Source organism: Mauremys mutica, chromosome 3 (assembly GCF_020497125.1).
Source record: "Mauremys mutica isolate MM-2020 ecotype Southern chromosome 3, ASM2049712v1, whole genome shotgun sequence".
Lineage (NCBI taxonomy): Eukaryota > Metazoa > Chordata > Testudines > Geoemydidae > Mauremys > Mauremys mutica.
Genome location: NC_059074.1, coordinates 78,305,987 through 78,331,116, shown reverse-complemented (window position 1 = coordinate 78,331,116; position 25,130 = coordinate 78,305,987). Strand labels below are relative to the sequence as shown.

Here is a 25,130-nt window from a genome sequence, read left to right as displayed (position 1 = left end):
TCAGAAACTAAAGTAAGTGCAGAATGCTGCTGAATGCTTATTAGACGGTCATAGAAATAATGGAGCATATTACAGCAGGTCAGGCACAGAGCTGATACTAAGCAGATATATAACAAAAAACACAGCACTGGCCATAGGCTTCAATGTGCAATTCAAAGTATTATTTTAATGTAGAGGTGCTATATGGCTATGGTTCTTGCTATATAAGAGTTTCCCTGACTTCCTACAGTGCCTGATCCTAGTTGTATTGAAGTCAGTGAGCTAGCTGAGATCTTTTGCAATCAGCTCTTAGATTTGAAAGTCTGGTCACTCAGGGTTTATCATTCTCGATCATGGTTCTGAATTCACTCCCAGCTTGTTCAGTGGAGCTCAGGTTTCTTGTCCCTCAGAGTACAGTATAAGGGAGTGATTGCAAGAAGTGTAATGAGTCTTCTTTTGGGGCAGGATGTACACGCAACAACTTATGCTCGAAAATATTCTCTGTGTACCTGCATACAGTGTAAATCTCAAAACAAATAAAAATATTTATACAACATAGAGCCTTTTGGAAACTGACTAGTCAAATTTTATGAAGTTATGTCTAAATATCTTTATGTATATTTGTGAATGCTGAGTTAAAATTATCTGCAAAATCTTGATTGTAAAATATTTAATACATTTTAGAGATGAATAAGGTTATATTGCACTTTTCATAAAAAAATACGGAATGGCCTTGGATCATACTGAATAGAGTATTAGTACTAATCTCATATACATTGTTTCCACTGCGTTAGCAAAACTGACAAATGATAAATGATACACTTTCAGATTGTGCTAGCTAATACAACATGAAAATGCATTTCCTGTTGCAGGGACCAGAGCTGTCTCAACACCAGCTCCAATCAGCTGAGGGTGCTAACACTATGCTGGAGTGAGTTCCCAGACCTACAGTAAACGAACAGCTATCCTAATTTTGATCTGGGGTTGTTGACCTAAACTTAATTGTGGGAGATCCCAATATTATGACCCAGTGTTTGTATTGCCCTTACATTTAATGTAAATAACTGTAAATGCAAACATTTAAAAATATCCTAATTTATAGACAGGACTTACTTGATGTAATATCAAAAGAGAAACAATGAGTGAGTATTAGGAGGACTTGTATTTTTGGAAATACGGTAAACTTTTTTTCCCTTGAAAACAAATGAAACATTTTTAAGAAGAGCCAAGAATAACATTTTTTATAGTTTCTGCCTTCCCTTGGTAAGAGGAAAGCCAGTATGAAAAAGGGAACTGACAAAGATAATTTTTAAACGCAACATTACATTTATCTGTGTAGAAAGCATAAAAAATGTTCATAAATCAGAACTGGAATTTAGGACTAGATCCTGCAATGAGCACACAGATGGGCAGGACCTCTAGACCATTGAAGTCACATTCATATGTATGGGCTTGCAGGATCAGGACCTTACTGTGAAATAGTTCTCAAGGAGGCCATAATCAACTAGACAATTTAAAATAAGTTTCTCTATTCTCTTGTTTATACTTCTCAATGAATTCAAATTAAAAGCAAAATACTTCTGTGTCATTGTTCATTGTCACTGTTAAATTGCAATCAAAAGTCAAAATAGAGATCATGTTTGAAATGTTTTATTGTTTGAAAATTGTTTGAAAAATGTCAAGTCAATCAAATAAAAATCTTCATTTCCATTGTTTTGCTCTATTTGTTACACTTTTGGCTTTTCACATCTTTAACAGCATAAGGTTTTCTTTTTACATTTCCTACTATAGCAAAATATCCCTCTAAATATAAGCAGTAAAACAATTTTAAAGAGGGCATTGCATTAGAATTCAACTCTCACGTATACACCAAAAAACAAAAACAAAACAAAAAAACCCACACAAAACCAGGACAGTCCTTCCTTATGGAGCTCAGGGATTGGGGGATGAGAAGAGCTTCCAATTTTCCATCTGCCTATCTGCAGAATGCAGATGCATCAAGTTTGGGAAAATGTTCCATTTATGAACTGTCACAGCTGTCCCTCAGCTGCCATTCTGTTATTCCCAGCCAACTACAAGAACTCTCAGGTTATGCTAATGCAAAATAGAATATCATTCAGGCTGCATCATGATTTTGAGTTTTTATAAAGTTTATTGGGATACATTTCCTGGATCTCCAGGTTTGATTTACCAACCATCCCTACATTTTTTTATTCATCTGCAGCTGACAAACATGCTCTTCAACTTTAAAATCTTTTGAACTTGCAGACCCTGAAAAAAAAATCACTGTGCTGGGAATTACTTTGGTCTTCATCCAAAAGTGTTATGAAGCCCAGACCATATTATCAAAGCTTTTTAAAAATTAAATGATCAAGATATTTTCTGAACAGTAATAATGTTAATATAATTCATTTCATTCCTCTTTATAATTTTTCAAATAACAGTGAGGAAGAGAGTTTAATAAAAAAGAATTTGGCCATATCTGAGAAAACGATATGATGAAGAAAAAGGCCTGGAAGGGTAGAAGAAGGATTGTAAAATTCAGAACATGAAATTGTCGTACCAGTTTCAATTTTCATGGTTTTGAACATAACCATTAAAAAAAAAGGAAAAGCAGATTTCTACATGTCCTGACTTGCATATTTCATGTTCACAACACTTCCGTAATAGTACCCTTGTTTCTGGAAGGCTGTTTCATTTGTGGTACAAATTAGCTACATTATGTACACTCTGTGTTTGACTATCTGTGAAACTAAATACTGGGTGAATGATGACCAGCATTTTTCCAAACCTCATGTGAAAGGGGGTATTCTAAATCCTAGTGTGTGAAATTTATCCTTGTGTAAAAGGGTCTCTTTAAATAAACCTCATGTTAGCAATAAAATTAAAGCCAGAGTTCTTGGGCTTTACCTGGGAGAAGTACAAGCAGGGCCTGGAGCCAGTGTATAAGGGTGCAGCACAGCGGTCTTTCAGTCTGTGATCTGAAATAGCAGTTGCAGCCACTCCATACCATTTACATAGGGCCTGGAGCTGCTGGTTCCATGGCCACTTCCCTAGCACATGCTCATGGTTGCCCTGCTCACCGAAGTATGCTTGGCTGGCACGGATAGGAAGTACAATCCCTTTCTGCATGTGGTGCTATCATAAAATAATGTTCTGTATGGTCTTGCAGTGGTCTTCTGCTCTAGGACGAATTTCACTCTAAAGGCTTACATGGTGCTGAAGTACCTGGGTGATTTGCCCCCAAAGAGATTAAATGCACAGCTCCCTTATGCAATAGTACCTGATAATTTCCAGTAGGCACTAAAATTAGGGGAGATGGTATCAAATGGAAACAATCTCAAATAATTATATTTTGAAAGGATAATAATGAAACAAAGTCTATACATTACCAAAATAAGAACCATCAATATATTATGTTAAACATTACTATTTTTCAAGATCAACATTCTCTTTTCTAGCACGATGAAGAAAACTCCCAAGCTTTACAAAAACAAAGATATGTAATGAGACTAAACCTATGACACACTGAAACAATTATATCAACAATAATTACACTGGTAATTCTTTAAAATGGCTTCGGTGTCTAAGATTGCTTACTCATTGTCCTCTAAGTGTCAACATAATGTTACAATCAGGGAGCAGGTCATTCGCTTAGAGAAGCAATTATAAAATGCAAATGGTTGAGCATTTCTTGTCAAGATTGTCATAGAGAATAAAGGTCTGCTTCACAACATGTCTCCAAATAGATGACACAATTGTGTGTTTGTATTATAAACAATAAGGAAATGATATCAACTTTTGGGTTTTGAAAAGCCTAATGAAAGAAGAGAGGTGGACATTTTGACAGATAATTTCTATTAAAAATTGGCAATTAATTTTCCTTCTAAAAAATACAATACACCATCTTGTGGTTGCTTTAGGGTGACCAGACAGCAAGTGTGAAAAATCAGTATGGGTGTGTAGAGGGATAATAGGGTCCTCTATAAGATAAAACCCTTAATATCTGGATAGTCTCGATAATTTCAGGACATCTGATCAGTCTGTGGTGCTCTGAAGGAAAGCAGCTTAGAGATCTTGGAAATTTCAGTGTCCACTTATCCTGCTCCATCACTTGGACTGGAATTTTAACCCTCTGCTATAAAGAAAGGCAATAGTATATTGCCACAGAGCCAAGTTAGAACTCACATTGTGATTCAAAAGGGAGCTAGATAGATTCATGGAAAATATGTCCATCAATGGCTATTAGCTTGGATGGGCAGGAATGGTGTTTGCCAGAAGCTGGATTGGGTGACAGGGGATGGATCACTTTATGATAACCTGTCTGTTCATTCCCTCTGGGGAACCTGCCATTGGCCGCTATCAGAAGACAGGATACTGGGCTTGATGGACCTTTGGTCTGACCCAGTATGGCCGTTCTTCTGCGGGGAAGTCAGTGGAAATTTTGCTAGGCTGGGTTTAGTACTTTGCCCTTAAGATTTCACAAAATAAAGTACAGTCTATCAAGTACATCAAATGTTTGTTCAATTTTTACTTTAGATCAGAATTTAAAATAACTAGTAAAATCATTGTTACTTTTCTGTGGTTCATGGAAGGCTGAACACTGCTCTGTCGTGCACTGTGCAGCTCATTAACATTGTTGGAACTGCTGAACAGGTTTTCAGAGGTTAAAAAAAATTAGCTTATACATTGTATATGGCAAAGTTCAACTCAACCTGCTTTTTCAGTCTCTGTTACAAACATTTTCAGGGACCACATACTGCCTCATTCAGTATTTAGAACTCCTTCTTACTTCAGTGGAATCTGCAACTGCAAAAGAAGGGCAACTCACCCTATGTGACCTACATATATATTCACTGCTACGCATTTTCACTTTGGGTCCAGTCCTCCAAAATGATGGGCATCCTCAACTCTCATTGGTAGGGTGCTGTGAACTAAACAAGCTAGACTTAAACCATCTGAACTCAACTGTGCAGCGTTGAGCCCTACAGTCTTAACTATATAGAGCTCTTCTAAATCGGTCTTGCTTGGCATAGGCAAGTAAGCTATGGAACACAATAAGATGCACATTTATTTATTTTTCACCATTCTAATACTCAGCTGTAAAATAAATCATAAACTTACTACTTGATGGTATCATTCCAGTAATGATACTGTCTGGAGATTTGTTCTGCTTTGAGCAGGGGGTTGGACTAGGTGACCTCCTGAGGTCCCTTCCAACCCTGATATTCTAAGATTCTAATATTCTGTTGTTGTTTTTCAGATATGGTCTAAGAAACTTGTATTTGTCAGAAATATCTGATCTTGATCTTGTCCAATGACACAAATAGATCAGGTATATTACTGCACAGCTTCTCACTTTTACGTTTACCGATGAGCATTCTGCCCTTGGTAACATAAGTAGTCATTTTCAGCGCAATGGGTTTCTGGTAGTAGAACTGACTCCATGCACTGCTGATTTTAATTTCTTCAGATTTGTATAGTCTAGTGAATTCTTAGTGGACTAGTGCACTGTTGATCTTTTTCAAACAAATAAATAAATCAAGGTGGGTGCAAATGATTGACAATTTTACTCTGATCATTCTTGTCTTTGCTTTTTTAAAATAGTCAGTAAAATACAAATTCCTCTTTGCTTGGAGAACACGGTGATGAAATGAATGAAAATGTGTATCTGAAAGTGATGTCTATTTCCCAAAAAGACCACCAGTTACATGTGTTCCTTACAAGTTTGTTTCATGTAAATCAGGTACATGTAAGATCTGAGCCTCTGTTCCACTAAATTTAAAAGCATTGGTACAAATAGCACAATTAGAGTTTTGCCTTCTGCTTTTTTGAACACAGCTTCATTTTACAGGGATCTATCCTGCAACTGGCTTCACACTGGCAGACCCTCTACCCATGTAGGACCCCATTGACTTTGATGGGCACATAAATCTACCCTGTACAGCCAGTTGGAGAGTCAAGGCATAATATTGAAATATTGTTGACTATTTTAGAAAAAAAATATCTGAATCTGAAAAAAGTGCATCTAAATTAAGCACACAAAATGTGCAGTGACCTGCTTAATTACCCATGCTGCAGGTGTAATTCCACATATTGCACCTGCTAAAAGGCAGGCACACATTTTATCAACAAATGGCCATTTGCTTTTTGGGTTCAAAGGCTGAAATCTATTACATTTATTTTGTTTTCTTAGCTACAAACAAAGAGATTGATCCTGTCTGCCCCCTCACATGTGGAGCTACCATTGGCCAAAATAGTGGTTCCAAAAAAGGAGAGCTTGTAGCATCAGTCCCTGAAACACAGACAAGGTCACATTTTCTTCCTCATCTAACCTTCCTGGTCCAGTATCCAAGGATAAGTCATGCTGTTAGCTTCATACCTAATAATAGCATATAAGATGAAATATGCATGCAAGCCCTGTAAAGCATCAATCAATTTACATTATAAAATTCTCATCAAAATTGTTCCAGTTTAGTAAATGGGGCTTTAATTTTTTTTCAGACCACCTAAACAAAAATATACTGAAGTTAATATTAAGTAAAATACTTGTAGAGTGGATAAAGACATTGCAATGTATATGAATTATATAAAACAAATGGTATTTTAAAAAAAATTGTTTCTGAAATACAGAGCTCCAGAAGTAGGATGACAGAATTGAATATTCCTATATTCTTATAAATTAGAGCAGGGATCGGTAACCTTTGCCACGCGGCCTGTCAGGGAAATCTGCTGGCGGGCCAGGAAGACTTGTTTACCTGCAGCATCCACAGTTTTGGCTGATCGCAGCTCCCACTGGCTGCAGTTCACCATTCCAGGCCAATGGGGGCTGTGGGAAGCGGCGGCCAGCACATCCCTCGGCCCACGTGGCTTCCCGAAACCCCCATTGGCCTGGAATGGTGAACTGTGGCCAGTGGGAGCTGCGATCAGCAAAACCTGTGGATGCTGCAGGTAAACAAACCTTCCTGGCCATGTGCCAAAAGTTCCCAATTCCTGAATTAGAGCATCTGAGTGTTCACCTTTCCTCTCCATAATTAGTTTTGTAGAACTTAATAAAATCTACCCATGTCCAAATTTTGTTTAGGAACCTGTGATCTCACATTGCCTTGTTGATTAATATCAAAGCTTTCTTTAGCAATGTGTTATTAAAAATTAAGACTTTATACAGAAAGAGCTGGTTATATCCATATAAATTCATAAGTCTCAAAAGATAGGCCTTAGATTTTTCTGAGTGATATTTCAAGTTACAAAAATTCACAGGTAGCATCTGAAAATCAATATCAGTACAAACATGCCTTCTGGATTTACTACTGATTTAGATAAAATAAAGTATTAAAAATAAGGATGAACAGAGGCCACAAGATCCTCAAAAATGTAAAAAAAAAACCAAAAACAGTAAAAATACCACATTTACTCCCAAGTTTTTAAATGCAAATTAAAAATATGGTATATAAATAAAAGCTATACTCTTTAGTTCAATTTTAGATGTTATATATGTGCATATACATATTTATTATGCAAAGCTGATGATTGCACCCAAGAATTCTGCAAGAAAATACCAGACCCAGCAACAGTTCATTACCATATTTGTGCAAATGATCAGTACATGACAAGTTAACATTAGCTGTTTCAAAACTGGATGAATTCAAGTTACAGGAGTTCAAATCGTAATCAGTAGTAAATCCACAAAAAATAATATTGATCTAATAATTTACAGATGCTACCAGACCAACTTGTCAAGTGTAAATATCTTCAGGAAAGGACATTTTTATAGAGACATTTCTACACTTCTGACTTTGAACTGATACACAGTTTTGACTTTAAAAAATCAAATTTATCTGTAGAAGATTAATTTGTTTCCCATTACTGTTTCTCATTTCTTCTTCATCCATAAAATTAAGTGCAGTGAACTTCCAGGAGTAAAAAGCTGTCTTTTTTCAGGCTCGTATAAGAGGAGAAATAGTCACTTGTCCTGAAAGCTGGCTACAATTAAACATATTAAAGACAAATTAAAAGCTGTATGTGTGACACGTCAGGTGCTCTGTTGTGAACCATTGTTAAAGAAATACTACACTAGGGTATCAGAACAGGATTTCACAACAGCCTTTCATTGGATCACCAAAAAGCTTAAAAAACTGATTTGATTATAACAAAAATATTAAATTAAATGGAAAAATACAATATTTACCTTTTCCAACTGTGCATTTTTTTTTGATTTGTACAAAAACTCCCCCACTGCCACAAAGACAGAAAGCACCAATCCAGCTGCCAGAACGATGAAAATGCCACCAATATTTTGAACTCCCAGAGCACTGGCCTCTTTACTCTCCTCTTCTGGACAACCATTGCCTCTCCACCACTTCTCCTTCATCATGTGGAGCTTGCCTTCCTCTTGCAGCTGAAGAATCGCTATAGTGATCTTGTCTCTGTATGGAGACCCTGCAAGAGAGTAGACGAAACATGCAGTGCACCAAAGTATATTTTCAGGAGAGTAAAAATGTTTTAGTTCAGTCCTGAGAAGGATATAACAAAAATCCTTGTGATGATTCACAATTTTTAGGCATGTTTTGGTGGATGAAAGAGGATGTTTTTAAAATCTTTTTCAGATCACAGAATATTAGCCAGTTAGTGCATGTAACTGAACACACATTTTTGTACATGATTAACTTATTCATGAAAATACCTAATTTGTGTCAACAAATCCAGTAATTGTGTGCGCACCTGGCTGGTTAAGTAGCTACTTAATCTTGTACATTTTTAAATACCTGTTCTGTGCATGTATACCAGTATCTGAGTGTACATGCAAAAGCTGTTACTACAATTCCTGTAAGCTAAGTAACGTGATTTTGCAAATTAAAACATTCTAAACATCACTCGTTTGTATGACTTCAGAAATCTTAAGCCCTGTACAACCAACCAAATGTAGGATTAGTTACAAGTTACTTAGTTTAACATATCTAAAACAACAGACTATTTGCTTCTAGACCCCATACAAGAACTGATACAAGAAACAGCATTTCAGTTACTTACTTTTCATAGCTAGAACAACAGCTTTCAAGGCCAAACCACCAAAGTATGCAAAAGTTTAAGATCAGATATAGCTGAACAGCTATGACATTTACCAGACACTTATCAACTTCACATCAAGAGTGCAGAGTAAGGTGAATACCAAGCAGTGAAGCAACAGGAGCAGAGTTAAAAATGTTAATTCTGCATTTCTGTATTTTTCCATTTTTCTTTTTCTTTTTTATTTTACTCCAACATCTCCTGTTTCCAATTCTTTATGATTTCTGGAAACTTAATGATTTCTGGAAACTTTATGATTTCTGGATCCTCAGTTAGTGTAAACAGTAGCTCCATTTAAATCAATGGAGTTTTGAACATTTAAGAGTCTGGGAAGGTTGTTTGTTTCTTTGTTTATTTCCCTTAAGTTACTAATAGGTATTTACAACCTTAACTATACTTTAACAAAGTTTTTTTGTCCCTGCATGAACACAGGTATGGCAAATAGCTACAATTACAAAAGATGTTACAAAAGTCTCAACCCTATCACAAATAAACAAATACTATAAATAACAGAGTGAGTCCATTACAGATGTGCAGAACTTTGAGGTCTCAGAAATGTTGATTGCTACTTTGTGTCAAAAGAATCGTGCTCATTGTCAGATTGTCAAATCGACTAACTCGGTGTTTCCCAAACTTGGGACGCCACTTGTGTAGAGAAAGCCTCTGGCGGCCGGACCGGTTTGTTTACCTGTCACGTCCGCAGGTCCGGCCAATCGCGGCTCTCAGTGGCCGTGGTTCGCCGCCCCAGGCCAATGGGAGCTGCTGGAAGCAGCGGCCAGTACGTCCCTTGGCCCACGCTGCTTCCAGCAGCTCCCATTGGCCTGGAGCAGGGAGCCACGATCGGCCAGACCTGTGGACAGGGCAAGTAAACAAACCGACTCGGCCCACCAGGAGCTTTCCCCACACAAGCGGCATCCCAAGTTTGGGAAACACTGCTTTATATGATTCTGGTGCATAATATTAATTTCAAAGTTAAGCTCACTATAGTTAGCTTTTGATAACTCACCCTAGATTGGAACTCACACCCCAGGGGAAAGAGGGACCTAAGATGGCTACGTGCCACCCTTGTACTCTCCCAAAGTAGGATGCTCCAGTGGCTGTAGCCCTCGGGGCCTAAGGTACAGCAGCCTCCCATCACTGTTCTGTGGGTTACAGTACTGCCTGGAATCTCTGCAGCTTTGTGCACTGCGGCCCCAGCTCTGGAACACCCTATTCCTCCTCCCAGTTCCAGCCCACTCCCTGCAACAGGACTGGCAAGGGTATCCAGCCCTTTCACCCGGCACAAAGAGGATAGGGTGGAGCTGAGGATCTTACTCCAGCGTGTGGGGCAGAATATTCTCTTATATTTGGTCCTCAGGTGTCAAATCTACTTCCCCTATTGTCCTGACACATTCTGAATCTGTTGTCCTTCAGAGCCCAGCGTAAAGTCCCTCTTTCTTCTCCAGGCTGTGACCAAATGGGAACAATTTCTTTTGGAGGGGGGCGGGGAGAGAATGTATTTTGCTGTAGGCAAGCTTCTTCATCTTTTTATGAGAGGTTGTTTTCATTCTTTGTAGAGTGCCCAGAGACTTTGCAATGAGCACTTTACAAATTAAATTAATTAATAAATAATGTGAACAGAGGAGGCTTTTATTTTTGGAAATGCAGGGAATAAATCACTGACATCATTCATAAGTGCCCTCTGCGTTGAGACTTTGTGTCATGTTTAGGGATATAACAGAGCCACCTGTTTTATTGTTGTTATTTTTTCTGGATGTCCAGATAAAAGGCTTTAAATTAAACTGGATACCAATGTGAATCTGTGTAAAAGTAAAGATTCTTAAGTCAAAAGTCATGACACATCTTGTGAGAGGTGGCGTTGGTATGCATATCACCCCACAAAGGGGACTCTCTCTTCATGAGCTCTCTCTCTCTCTCTCTCTCGAGTGCCCCTCAAAATTATAGTAACTATTGGTTGCAGTTTTTATAGTGTCTTTTTTTTGGTTGATTAATAAACTGTAGAGCTTGTCTATACTGTGCATTAGTCCATACCAGAGACGTGTAAATTCTAGTGTGCACCAGTGTGTTGTGCAATAACAAGTGCTGGCATCCATGTGCGAAAAGGGGCATTTGTGCACACACAAGAATATTTATTATTCACTATTTGTCATTTAAAATATTTCAGTTGCCCAACTGAAGAGCAAAAGCATCACCATGATCTTGGGTGCCACTGTTATTAAAGTGAAATGTTTGCAAAATATCTAGAAGTTGAAATGTTTTAGTGTACACCATGCACAAAATTATCAGTACAGATGGCAGAAAACTTCAAGTCTGATCATGAACAATTCACAAAACACTACATTTCTTGACTAATTTATTTGTAACACACTACATAAACAGCTCTAATAATGTGATCTTTGAAAAAATGTTAACTTTCAAAACCAATTTTTGTTCATGTGGATTTCACTGATTTAATTCTATGTGGTGGTAGGGGGGAAAGGGGTACAAAAGAAGCTTGCATAGGAAGACATATGCAGATCTGAGCTGTTGTTTGCTCCCATGTTTCTGATGGGAGAAGCTGGATTGCAAGACCCAGCAGCAAAAAGTCCACCCAGAAGGAATTGCAGTGGCAGAAATATCACAGTCCCAGGCACGGTGGACTCTGGAGATGGCCAAGTAGCTTAGAAAGAGGTCAGGGCTGACCTGGTAGAAGATATGAAAAACGCAGCCAGCCATTACACTCTGTAAACACTCTAAACATTCCAGTGAGTCAATCCCTGCATGTGGAATTCTGGCAGTATGGGTGTAATCTTCATGGCCCTCAAAACAAATGGAGAATGAAATCAAGCCCCAAGAGTTTTAAACTTTCATCTGTACTGTAGGACGCAAGCATGCTTTTTAAATCATTAACATTATTCAACAGAATTCATCTTGAAGGGTGGGAAATCCCTTGCATTTTCTGAAATTTTAAAGCTCCTAAAAATGGAACAGTAATATGAAGACTAAGAAGAGAATGAAAACTAAGAGTCAAATTCTTCCAGATTCCCAGGCATGATAGAAAGATCTTTCATTCTGTAGTGAAAAAGGAGTGTGAACTGCAAACATCAACCATCAATGGAAAGAGAAATAGTGGAGGGAAAATATCTTTGGATAGGCACACATAGCTGTGCAGAATTAAAGAGTATGTCTATATGAAATGTGAGGGGAGAGTCTTCTATAAAAAAAATCCTATCATGGAATCCTCTCACCTGCCCCCTGTGAGGCAGGGTATGAAGGTCCACATAAAAAGTATCTCAGTCTGAGAAGACTTAGGGTATGTCTACACAGCAACTAAACACCCGTGGATGGGTTGTGCCAGCTGACTCGGGCTCAGGCTGTGGAGCTGTTTCATTGCTGTGTACACGTCTGGGCTCAGGCTGGAGCTGGGCTCTAGTACCCTGCAAAGTTGGAGGGTCCCAGAGCTTGGGCTGCAGCCTGAGCCCAAATACCCACATTTCAATTAAACAGCCCTGCAGTCCAAGCTTTGCAAGCCTGAATCAGCTGGCACAGGAAAGTGGAGGGGGAGGGGTTCTTTGCTGTATAGACATACCTGCTGTAGGTGTCCCATTCTTCCTCCAGGCTAATTGGGGTTAACAAGTATCTACAAGGTCTTATGTTTTCAGTTGGAGCTGGCCCCCTAGAGCCTCTCACCTGCACTGGCCACTAGCTGCAACAAAATTACAAACTTCACTTGTAAAATTACAACTTTAAAATCCTGTCCTTTTTCCTCCTGAATCCCAAACTGGGCCACCATGGTGAAAAAACCCACCAGACACCTTGTCTTGGGGAAACATTTCTTCCTCATCCCCAAAACTGGAGAATGGTCAGATCCACAACTTGAGAACACAGTTCAAACTCTTTCTCTCTAGGTTATAGGGCAGGGCAGCAGCAACTGTATCACTATGTCTGCTGGCACTTTAGATCACAAGACAGCCTACTGGCTTCTCACTAACCAGCCAGATCAGTAAGACTGCATTATAAAAAGGTTTATGCACAAAAATCTTTATTTGCAGCAACATGAGTGCATAAAAATGTAGTTTCATAAACCTGTATACACTCGAGCTTTTACACACTGTAGTGAGATTTTAGTGCTACACTCAAAAAGTTTTATAGGGATAAGTTTTCTACCCTGAAGTCTCAGAGCATAAATATTTATGTGCATAAGTATGTGCTTAAGTAAGACTTATACGCATAATCTTTATGTGTTGAGATGAGACCTATGTGTTGAAATCCTGCTGAGCTGGCTGGTCTTGGAGATGGTGGCAAGCAGATGATAATTCAGTGAACCCTGCTCACTATTTACGTCATTCTAAGCTATATTAATTCATATGTAAAGATTAGAAGATATCCTTAAGAAGGAGTTGGAGTGCATTTTCATACCCTACGTTTGGCTCTACATAAATAAATTTGGCACTAAATAAATAAAATGAATGGCAGCACTCCACCAAATCCCTCATTAAGGAAGCAACTTGATTATATTCTAATCATTCAATGGAGGTACTATATATATATATATATATATATATATGAAGTTCAACAACACATTCAGTATTAATGATCCTTACACAAATGTTCGAAATTTGAAACTTGTCCTGGATGTGATATTGTCCCTATTGAGGACTATTATCTTTGATTGGCTAGAGGAAAAAAGAGAAAAATCACTTCTGAACATGCTGAGCGGACATTTTCTAAGATTTTTTTTAAAGCAGACCTGAATTGATGCTCCACCCCTTTATGACACCACTCCACATTCTACCTTCTTGGCCTGAACAAGAGGCTTTGCTCATAGCCTGCTACTGGGCAACATGTACAGAGAATGAAAATAAAAAAAACAACCAAAACCCTCCCCCATGACAACAACAAATCCTCAAAACCACACATACACACACACAAAACCCAGCTGCAGTTTCAGGGGCAAGAGTACAATAGCAGACATTGGAAGTGTAAGGACTCTGCAATTTTTTCTAGACTCTATGATATCCTACACTTACAATTTTTTTTTTTAAATCTACCTTTGTCCATTACAACGATACAGCCACTTTATTGTACACAGATGGAAAGGAACAGTAGCAAAGGTGAGAACTTACTCTTCACCATTCTGTTAATCTTAGATGGAGTGTGATCAAAGATTAACCGGGATCATTTCAACGTCAACACTATTAAGCTAAAAAAACCCCAGTTTTTCCTCCTTCCATTTAATTAATTCAATGTATTAATTTGCACTGGACCTTGTGTATAAGCCGCACACTACTGAACCAAGAGTTAACAAGCAGATCTGGGCCTGAAGACCCCGTCCAGCCACACCTCCTGTGTATGCTCACGATGGAGGCAGAGCTCAGAAAGGAGCTGCCCAGTTTAGGCAGTGTGGATAGAGAAAGGGAGCAGTCCTCTGCTGTTAGCGCCTGCAGAGAGACTGCAGGAGCTCTGCAATACCTGGACCAGACCCCACTGCCAAACTTCTAAAGGCCCGCTCCTGGAGACAAGGAATGGTGGGCCATGATTGAAAGAGAAGAGCCTCTGGATCACAGTCAGGGAGAATCCCCCACCTTGTGAGTCTATAATCAGACCCTGTTGTGACTCTGCGGGGACAGAGGGAATAGGAGGAAGGAACCCAGGGAGCAGGCTTGGGGGTGTCTGCCCCAGGCCACATATCCAACCTGCCAGTTAGAACCCAGTGGAGAAGGGAGGACCCAGGTTCCCCTCCTGCTGGCCTCACAGACTCTTGCCACTGGCTGGCACTTCCACAGATTCCTGCTACAGGGTGATACAACCAGACAGGGATATAAATCCTCCCCTTCTCTCCCCGCACCCACACAGACAGACCTATATGGCTTGGGATGGAGAGAAAGGCAGCACTGACCTTATTGATACAAGGATAAAAGTCGGTGTCTGGAATTCCCTGAATGATGGTTTTCCTATGGTCAGCTGGTCACCATTGCAGCCATTAAAGTAGGTAAAAGACACCATCTGAGTCCCTTTCTCTTGTCCACTGTCTGACTTTTTTGCACTTTCCTTCTGAAGACCATTAACAGTGTTACGTTTCCACTTTTTGCCCAAATTATTGTATATAAGAATGTTGCTTGGTCAACATCTTTATGGTATCAAAAGCATTTAAGGCTTCCCTTCCTATATATAAATGCAATATAACTTTTAGTCCTGTGGTTTCTGTGGTAGACAGTCATTGCTAGAAGGTAAATGGTCAAAATGTAGACCATAGCTGAGTGAAGTTCATGGCCTCCTAAATCCTGGTGTAGTTAGGAGTTGGGGTGGTTCATTCCTGCTGATGCCAATGGAAGCTTAAACATGAGAGGATCCAACAATGCAAGAGAATTGGCTGCTTTCACATCAGAAAGGGTAAGCAAGTCATTGGGTGCTATTTAAGGATTAGGATTAGAGGATGTATGATGGACCTTGTGGTTATAGCACTAGATTAAGATTCAGGAGTTGGCTTCTATACTGAGCTTTTGCTACAGACTTTCCTTGAGTCACAATCTCTTTCCTCCTGAATTTTTCACCTGTAAAATGGGGATTTATTAATGTTGGCCTGCCTCACAGCAGAATTGTGAGGATAAATTAATTAATATTTGTGAGATGCTGAAATACTACAGCAATGAGCACCACAGAGAAATTAATAAATAACAAGGTGTACAAGATTACTGCCTTGTCTGTGGTGAGGGGCATATAATCAGGGACTCTCGCCAGGAGAAAGTTTACAAGGATGAACTGCCCTTCAGCATCAGTTGATAGCAGTTGCTATATTAATAAATTTTCAGCCAATAAAGCCTTTTAGCCATGTCAATAGCAATGCATCGTTATGGTCTTAAGAGGAGTAATATAATCATGATGTAGATACATTTATTAATACAATGTATACCTGTTGCTCCTCTTCCGTCTACCTGCTGTCTGTCTGCTTACTTATTTGCCTTTAGACTTTGAGCCCCTGAAGGCAGGGATCATGCCTCCTTCTGTGTTTGGAAAGCTTAGCATGCTGTGGACACTATCGGGAATAAATAATACATAATAATAAAGCTGCAGACTCACAGTTCAATTCACATGGAGTCAGGGGAAAAATGAAACTTCCACCTGCAATTTTAATTTGGCTGTGTTGCACATACATCTGATTTTCTGCTCCTGTTTTGCTGGTTAGTGTGTAGCTTTATGTATTATTATTTCTGTCAAAAGATACATTATGATAAAATAGTTAGGCTGTTAAATGTGTGTGACATAACATTCCTGAGAAACCCTTAACTCTTTGGAGTTTCCTGACTCGGTGTGATTGTTAACTCTGCAAACTTAATACTACCTTACGACTTTTGTGCATTACCATATTTTTGATATTAGACACAGCAAAATCATTAAATATTCATTACATCATAATTATAAAACAAAATACCCAATAGATGTTTACAATAATTTAAACTATCTCATATTTAATTAAAGTAGCAAGGGGATTTGAAACAAGATCCAGAAGGGAAGCCAAAAGAGCACATTTACAATGCCTCTCTTGCGTTTATAAGCCATTATTGATAAAAAGCCTGGAAAAGACAGAACTAGTAGGAATCAGGGAACCCTTTTAACTTGTATATTCTGGGGGATGACTATGAAGAGCTCATACAGATTCCTCTATTTTCTGACAACCTTTACTTTTTTCAGTTTCTATCCTCACCTACCCTTCTCTCCACCTTCATAGCAGTTCCATAGATAGAACTGATTTATAAAACAAGAGAGAAAACATAGCTGAGTATTAATTTGCTTAAACTACTGGGAACTATGTGGGTATGTATGCAACATACCTGGGATAAAAATTAGTTCAGTCTCTGGGCCAAATCCTGCAATTGCCACTGATGAAAACATCCTACATCACACAAGTGTTTGTATTCGTAGAGGACTGGGAAGGGATATCTTAGGCTATATTACCTTTAAAACTAATTCAGCCATCCCATGTCACATAATGTTACCTGCTGTCTCCGTCTTTGGAGAGAGGATGAAAAGAATATGCAGTTGGCTGTTTAGCTGTAGGCAAATTAAGTAAGACCTGGTGCTGGATCTTTTACAGGTTATATCGCTCTGTGACTTCCTCAAACTGAGTCCTTTTTTACTACAAAGACAATAGGACCACTGTAGCTACCATGCCTTTTTACTACTACAGACACCCTAGCAATATAACTTTATCATTGTATTTGTTAATTTATTTTCATTTTCACAACCCTCTACTACAGACTACTGCTTTAAAAGCTCAGCTCCACTCTAAAGCATAGCAATATACAGAATGGAATACTGAATTCACTAAGTTACTGACCACAGCCATTAACTTTCTTCCTTAGCTCTGCTTATTTTGAATAATCAAAAACTTGACTGAAAATGGCATCATCTTGAACCTATTGTCTCTATGGCACTGCTGGATTGTACAGTAGAAGACCAGGATGACTCCATACTGAGGAAATAATTGATAATACTGCTATTTCAACTGTGTCTTAAATTTCTATGGTGTGTTTGATCCCAAATTTCTTTGCAAACTATAGTATGTATAGAGGAACCCTTACTAAATGCATGGAACTCTTTTCTTTTCAAAGTCCTTTGCATGGAAAACTTCACCACGTAACAATACACAGCAGCACTATATTTCAGTTAAGGACAGGAAGTTAAAAAGCATGCTATATGCTATTTAAAATGCATGCAGAATTTAGGTAGGTAGGCACAGTGTAAATAACCAAATTTGAATTTGGCTAACACACATAATAACATTCCACTTTTGAGAAAAGTCCCTCCCACAGACATTCCAAAAATGTAAAAAGCTAGGGTGTTAATTTTATATCTCATCTAGAGATAGATTCACAGTTAAATAATGAGAGGGTCTTCTTTTCACCCTCTTTTCCAAAGAATGAAAAGGATAGAGAAACATAAATGTAACTGATTCAAGAGGGAAAATTAGGTTCATTGGCTCTGGTTCACGCAACTGGACTTGATATGAAAAAGAATTGTATTCGTGTATCGATCTCTTGCATTCTCATTTCCTCCCACCTCCTCTTCCACCTAGAACAATTATGGTAAATACCTCAAATAAATCTGGCTCTTGCTGACTATACTACTACAAAAATGTCTTGTGCCAAAAATTCACAGTTGTATGTGAACTTGGCTGGTCTCTGTATAAGAAAGTGCACATTCCAGATGCTTTATTTAAAGTGGTTCAGAAAAAAATAATTAAAAAAGAAACAAACAAGTACTGTTAACCAATTCTGTAACTGTTAGCCATCTCAGCCGATGGCTCCAGAGAAAATAATAATACAAATATAACAATGATAAATAAATAAATAAATACATACATACATACAAAGATTTTGAGGTCCATTCAAAAGCACCTGACAGTCTGGATTTGGCCCTCAGTCCACCTATTGACTACCTTTGCTTAGACTATTTCCCATCTTAGCTAGTAACCACCTGAGACACCCATGCCTAATATTCTTTTAAGATGTCAAAAATACGACAGTTTCTCTGATAATATCCATGGTCCTCAGGAAAAAAAGCAGGCAGAATGAGAAAAATTGGGGCCAGAACAAGAAAAGAAGGCCAGACCTGAGAAACCAGCCATCTGTTTTTTTCAGGAACCATACAGATTAGGGGTAAAATTCTGGCCCCAATGAAAGTCAATGTGAATTTTGCAACTGATTTCACTAAGGTCAGGATTTCACCCTAGGTTACTTATTAAGTAGCATTTGGGTATAACTGAATAGTAGCTATTTTAAATCTGGCTAGACTCTACTTAAGTAACAAATATACAAACACACAAAAGTAATTACAGTGCTTCAGAGTGACTGGAATTCCTATCAAGAGTCCACATGACATTGCAGAAAAGAATAAGAGAATTCCACTGCTTAATATCCTTTTTAGTAGTTCCCCACAGATCTATTTTTATCTAATGTATAATTCTCTAATAAAGGGCCCTGCTTTCTAGAAGATCTGGATACAGCTTCTAGACCCTGAATGTGATTTACCAGGCTAGCAAAGGATTGGAAACACCCATACAAAGACTGACCTTCTTGACCGCCAGGCTAGACTGCATTAATTCACTATATCTATTCATGAGCATATATACTGTGAAACTGAAAGGCCTCAGTTAGTCAAGAATGGAACAGCCCATCTGCTCAGCAACACCAGCCACCAAAAGCACATCACCCCACTATTCCACTCACTGAATGGACTATCTATAGAATACAAGTACAGATTCAAAATCTGAATCCTAGTTATCATGGAACTAGTCCAAGACACCCCTCTCTCTGTGGTCATGACATTCCATAGGACCCACAAAACTGTCAAAATCAATGGTTAATCTCATGAAAGGAAGAGATGGGGTTTTTTGACAATAGGCCTAAGACTTCGGAACTAATAAACAGAGGAGAGCAGAAAGATGAGATTTCCGAATGTAAAATTGTAAAACTCACTTCTTTGACTTAGTGTTTGCACAGCTACAACAAAAATCAGCTCCAAAGAATCAACAAGGTGGAAGAGGAGAAAGAGGTGAAGTCAAGAAATAAGTGGTAGGAAGAAGGATTAGTAAGAAAGGAGAAGCGAACAGGAGAGGGAAAAAGAAATACATTAATGAAGAAACAACCCCACATTCTTAATGGAGACCACTAACCATTTTTAGCAGTGAACTCTTTTGTAAGGTGTTCAGATCATATGATAACGGGCATGATAGTTAGATTTGTGTCAGTCTACTGTAAGCCCTCTGGCTCATTAATAATCAGTGTTGATGAGCTCAATCATTACTCAAAATAATGTTATTAATTATTTCAGGACTACTATGAGTTTCCTATTATGAAACACACTAAATATTTTTGTACAGAAAGTATTTCTTTTAGTGATAGAAAAATAGATCTTCAGTGTTATGTGGAAGTAGAACTCTGTTTTTCTCCAACAATTAAAACATTCATCTTTGAGGCTTACTGCTTGTAAATAAAAATGGCTGTGATAACATACTATATGACAATGTGATACACATATGGTCCTAGGTAACATTAGGTCATCATTTGCAATTTTAAGTATGACTGTGCTCCAATTCTTGCTCTTCAGTGAATTCCCAATGGAAACCTTGTTTCTCTCAGGCAGTCTACTAACAATAGGATCTTGGATTTTTCTAGTTTATTTTTTGTGTGGTTTTACTACATAGAAAGCCCAATCTCTGACAAGCCTTTCACAGACATATTTCTTTTGCTCAATCGTACTGTGAAGATTTTTTCCCCCATCAAATGTTTTAACTACAGTTTCACAGACTTCAGCAATATTTAAATTCCCGTGGAAGCTGTTGAAATTCTGGAATGAGCTTTAATTCATGGTTTGACCTGCATAAGGATAAATAATATGCATCAATTTTTATGCATTATGTTCAGCTGGTACAGACAAATGTATTAATCTGTTTTAGTTAAACTGAATAACTGAAGTTCAGCAGTTTTATGCATGTGCAAGTGATGAATATTACAGTATAAATAATATGAAGGATTACTGATAAAGGGCCAGAAAACAGAAAGAAAAGTCTTCCATTTTTGGTATACTGCTACCTATTTACTCTGATAAAGACTGATCACTGATGTAAACAAACCAGAAAGTGATGCATCCACTTGCTTGATTAATTTATACTTCTGTTTTCAAAGATTGCAATATGCTTAATTGTGGAATTTACATAATCTAGGACCTAAAATGTGCTACAATAAAAGAGTCTCAAGAATAATGCATAAGGAGGAACTCTAGATTTTTACTATTTAAATCACAATTGTGTGCGTTTTTATCATTTGGGAGCATACAATATGCATTTTCCCGACCATACAACTAGGATTTTAGTTGCAATTCAGCCAGTTTTATTCTCTTTAGATTCTTTTTAAAGAAATAATCAAAAATAGATTTGAGATTTTACAAGATTAGTATCCCTATTCTACTGAGAAAAGGGGATCTATTTTCAGAAATAGAAAAATCATAGTTCTTTCTGCTGGGCTTTAAAGATCTCTAAAATCATGAACTCATATGTTCCCTTCTTAAGAATAGGTATGAAATTGGAAGCATAGGAATGACTATCTGACATCTGTGTTAGTCCTCTGTTTTCTAATTCATAGTGTGAGCTCCTGTGTATGTTTTCAGAAGCCTAAGCATACTGTGAAAAGGGAATGGAAATAAAAGGAAAATAGAAGGGTTTCCCTTGCTAGAAATTGGGAACATGTAACAAAAGGAGAGGCTGCCACTTTCCAAATTCCTTATTTTGACAGAGTCTCTTACTTCTTTAAAAAACAGAAATTAACAAGACAACTGTCGGTTTTGTGTCTTGCTACTCTCCTGCCACCATGAAAGCTGATCCTTCCCCATTCCTCTGAGTGTAATATGTAACAAACAGATACAAAGGCTAAAGGCAGGCTTTCTAATAGTTGCAGTTAGGAGGAGGGAAGCAGTGCCATAGAAACACTTTTAAGTAGAAAGGTTTCTCTGCAGATAATCACCCATGGTAAATTAACATGAAGTCCTCCAGTACTAGCACATTTTAAACACTTTCTAATGGAATACACTGTTTTTCTTCAGGGTTTTTATCCAGAATGTTTTTAATTGATTGCATATCATATGCTACTCACAATTCTGTTACCTTATCGGAAGTCAAAACACATGCCCCACTCACAAACTACCCTGCAAATCTTGTTCAAAGAAGCATCCACACATGCAAGCAAATTTTAAAAGAACATTACCAAAAATCTTGTTGAAATGGCTTATTCTTTTCTACCTGCCAGAGTAGAATTTTTCCAGTAAAATTGAGATAAAACATGAACAGGGAGTAGAGAAGAGAGGAAGGATCAGAAATAATGTGAACTACCTTGAATATTTTTTAACTAGTTCTTCTTAGCTTTGAAATGGCTTGGCCTTGAAATTGCATGTGTTTTCTAAGGATTCTCCAAGTTTCTCATAGTGAACCACATCTATATAGAGAGGCTGTTTTACAGACCACATCCAGTCCCATTCTCTCTAACTTACCTTCCTGCCCTCAACCTAACAATCACCCTGGGGCAACTACACCATTTCCTTATGTGAGAAAATAGTTCAGGTCTCTTTACTTGTGTTTTTAATGCAGTTTAGTACCACTAGGCTTGTTAGCTCTGTGACAGCTCCCTGCAAATACTTCACAGGAGCCATCTTCTTAATCTGTCAGGTTTAGTGAGAATCGGTGTCTTTGACTAGTTGTGGAGAGTGTTAGTGAAGACATTTAAGACCAGATTGAGACTGTGCTCCCATAGATCTGAGCATGAGCAATTCCTTTCTTCCATCCCACTTGCTCAAAAGGGGAAACAATCTGTACCAACTCTTTATTTTGAAGATAATTTCTCCATTGCACCAGTTCAACTATAAGCTCACTATCAACCCCTTTCCATCTTCCATCCTTTTCCCTCTGGAAAGCTGCCACGTGTGCAGACCTCACTTTTGCCCCTGCACCTGAGCTGAGATGCAAGGTGGCCATGCAGGGGGCATGGAATCTTATTCTCACTAGGGGTATGTCTATGCTGCAGCTGGGAGTGTTCCTTCAGCCCAGGTAGACAGATGTGTGCTAGCTCTTCTCAAGCTAGCATGCTAAAAATAGCAGTGTGAATATTGCCACACAGGTGGTAGCACAGGCTAGCCACCCAAGTACAAGCTTGCCTGACCCTCTGGGTTCAACATTACTATTTATAGGCTCACTGCCAGCTCCAGTGCTGACATACCTTTAGTCTCGTACACAGTTGTGCTAAGGCCAGGAATGATCTGGTCCTAAAGAATCAGGTTTATAAATCCTATTGTGACCCTGATCGCCATAATGGGGAGAGAGATTGGAGAGCAACAAATAGGGAACCACGCCGGTGTGCGTGCGTGTGTGCGCATACATGTAGGAGTGGTCTGAAGAATGGAAGAGAAAGGTGCCCATCAAGCAAGTTAAAGATGCTCAAACCAATCCATTTTTGGGTTCTTTATTTAAAAAGCTCTTCTCCCCCTATATGTAGCTACCTCCTAAAAGCTGGGGTGCAGGTGGCACCTCATCAGCTGACCAAGAAGATGAAAATGCCATTAGTGCTCCTAATACTGAATAATACTTTAAATATTGTTTTTAAACCTTAATACAATTCCCAGGCAAACAACATTGTCTGTTTACAGCCTTACCTCCATCTTAACAGTGATGGAAGTGAAGCACAAAAAACCCTTTCAGGGAATCTCAGTTATTTACAAACAAAACAAAAAAACTAAAACAGCAGAAAGTATGAAAACGCAAATTAAGGGCACCCAAACAACCTTATCTCTCACCTTCCATCACTGTCCTCAAAACCACCAAAATACATGAGACAATCCTATAATCTAATACCTTAATTGCAGTGATATTTATTAACACACTGATTGAACTGAATGGTAGCATTTAAAATGAAGTGTGGCTTTACTGTATATTGCTATAAATAACTTGCTTTATTTTTAAGACCATATGCAGTCATTAAAAATGGAAAGGCTTTCTAATAATTCTCTCTCTCACACTTTGTCTGTCTAGTCCACTTAGATTGTAAACTCTTCAGGGCAAGAACTGTCTCGCACTATGTTTATGTTGAGTGCCTAGCGCAACGAGACCTGATCTCAGTTGAGCCTTCCAGGCATTACTGTAGTACAAATTATTAACAATAACAAAAAAATAACAGATCTCTTGATGGAAAGTAACTACATTCAGAAACATCACTCAGAATATTTACCCCAAAGTATATGGTTTTCAAAAAAGTGTTGCAATATTTGGGGCTATAAGCCTGTTAAAGGCCAGATGCAATGTAGATAGGTTAAACCTCAGGAATGCAAAATGATAGGGGAATCATACTTATACATATCACTGGTGCAAAATCAAGCCACATACTCCAACATTTCCCCATTTCACAGGCAAACCTATGCAAATGAAGTGAATTTAAGATGACCACAATAGCAGAAAGTCCATATGAAAACCTCTCTCTCTTACATGGTAAGTGTGACAACAATGCAAGATGGAAGGACCATGGGTATAAGGGCAGAGTTAGGTTGGTTACGGTGATCTAAACAGGGCATTTCCTAACTTCCTAATGTTTAATGGCATTTTTTTCTTTTTATTTCCGTTTTCTATTTGTTTTTTGTTCCATAACTTGGAATTTCCTGGTTAATTTTTCAAAAAAATTACAATTGTCTTCTCTTCTCAAGTAATTTATATTTATAACTGTTACTCTAGCTAAAATTTGTCTAGTGGGAATATACACTTAAATAAAAGTAGCATATAATGATACCAGGATGCTTTTGTGAAATGCCTGCATTAAAGAAATGGTAAAAAATCAGTTTAAGAAATACAGTATTGTAAAACTGAAAGTTTAACAGAAGGACTTCTTCAAGTCAACCCCAAGAGGAAAAGAATAAGTAATTTTAAATTAGGCGAGCTATACAGTATATTACTGGATATAACATGGCCATTAAATGTTATACATTTTTTCGTTACACTGTTTGCTTAAAAACTATTTGAAAACAGGCACCTCTTACTGAGGTAAAGAAGAATGGAACTCTATTGCATTTATTAATGGCTTAGATAAATATAAATAATTCATGGAGTCATATTCCTAACTGAGGTATGAAATAGCTGATAAATTATTGCCTGAAACCCTTTTTCTGCAGTGAAGCCTTTAATTTAAGGGAGTAGAGTGTGAAATACCACTTTCTAGATCCTGTGTCTGATGAAATTATGGGAATACCACTGTCTTCAAAATGTGCTCACTCCAAACAACATTTTAATTATGTGCTCTACAGTTGACTGAAATTCAAAAAACAAAAAGCCCTCCACATGGGTCTGATTCATCAAAAAGAAGGCTTTAAGTGAAAAATGTTCAGTAGAATTTCATTGTGCAGCGGGAGAGAAAAGTAAACAAACAAACCAACCACTGTATGTGGGAGGAAGCGGTGGGGAGAGTGCATGTGTGCAAGTGACCTGAATGCCAATACATTGGTCTGGACAAATAAATTTATGTGGAAGCCACATGTGCACAGAATAAGTATATGAGCACCCTCCTGTTAAGAAAAAT

General features: G+C 38.1%; 1 protein-coding gene across 13 annotated transcripts in view; it reads right to left on the bottom strand.

Annotated features, from left to right (window-relative positions):
- GRIK2 (glutamate ionotropic receptor kainate type subunit 2) overlaps positions 1-25,130 on the bottom strand; it is a 604,939-nt gene that overhangs the window by 10,355 nt on the left and 569,454 nt on the right. For all 13 annotated transcript variants that reach the window (XM_045011187.1, XM_045011179.1, XM_045011186.1 and 10 more), the window contains one exon: positions 8,168-8,418. In XM_045011187.1, the coding sequence (XP_044867122.1) occupies positions 8,168-8,418 (251 nt within the window). The remainder of the gene's footprint in view (positions 1-8,167; positions 8,419-25,130) is intronic.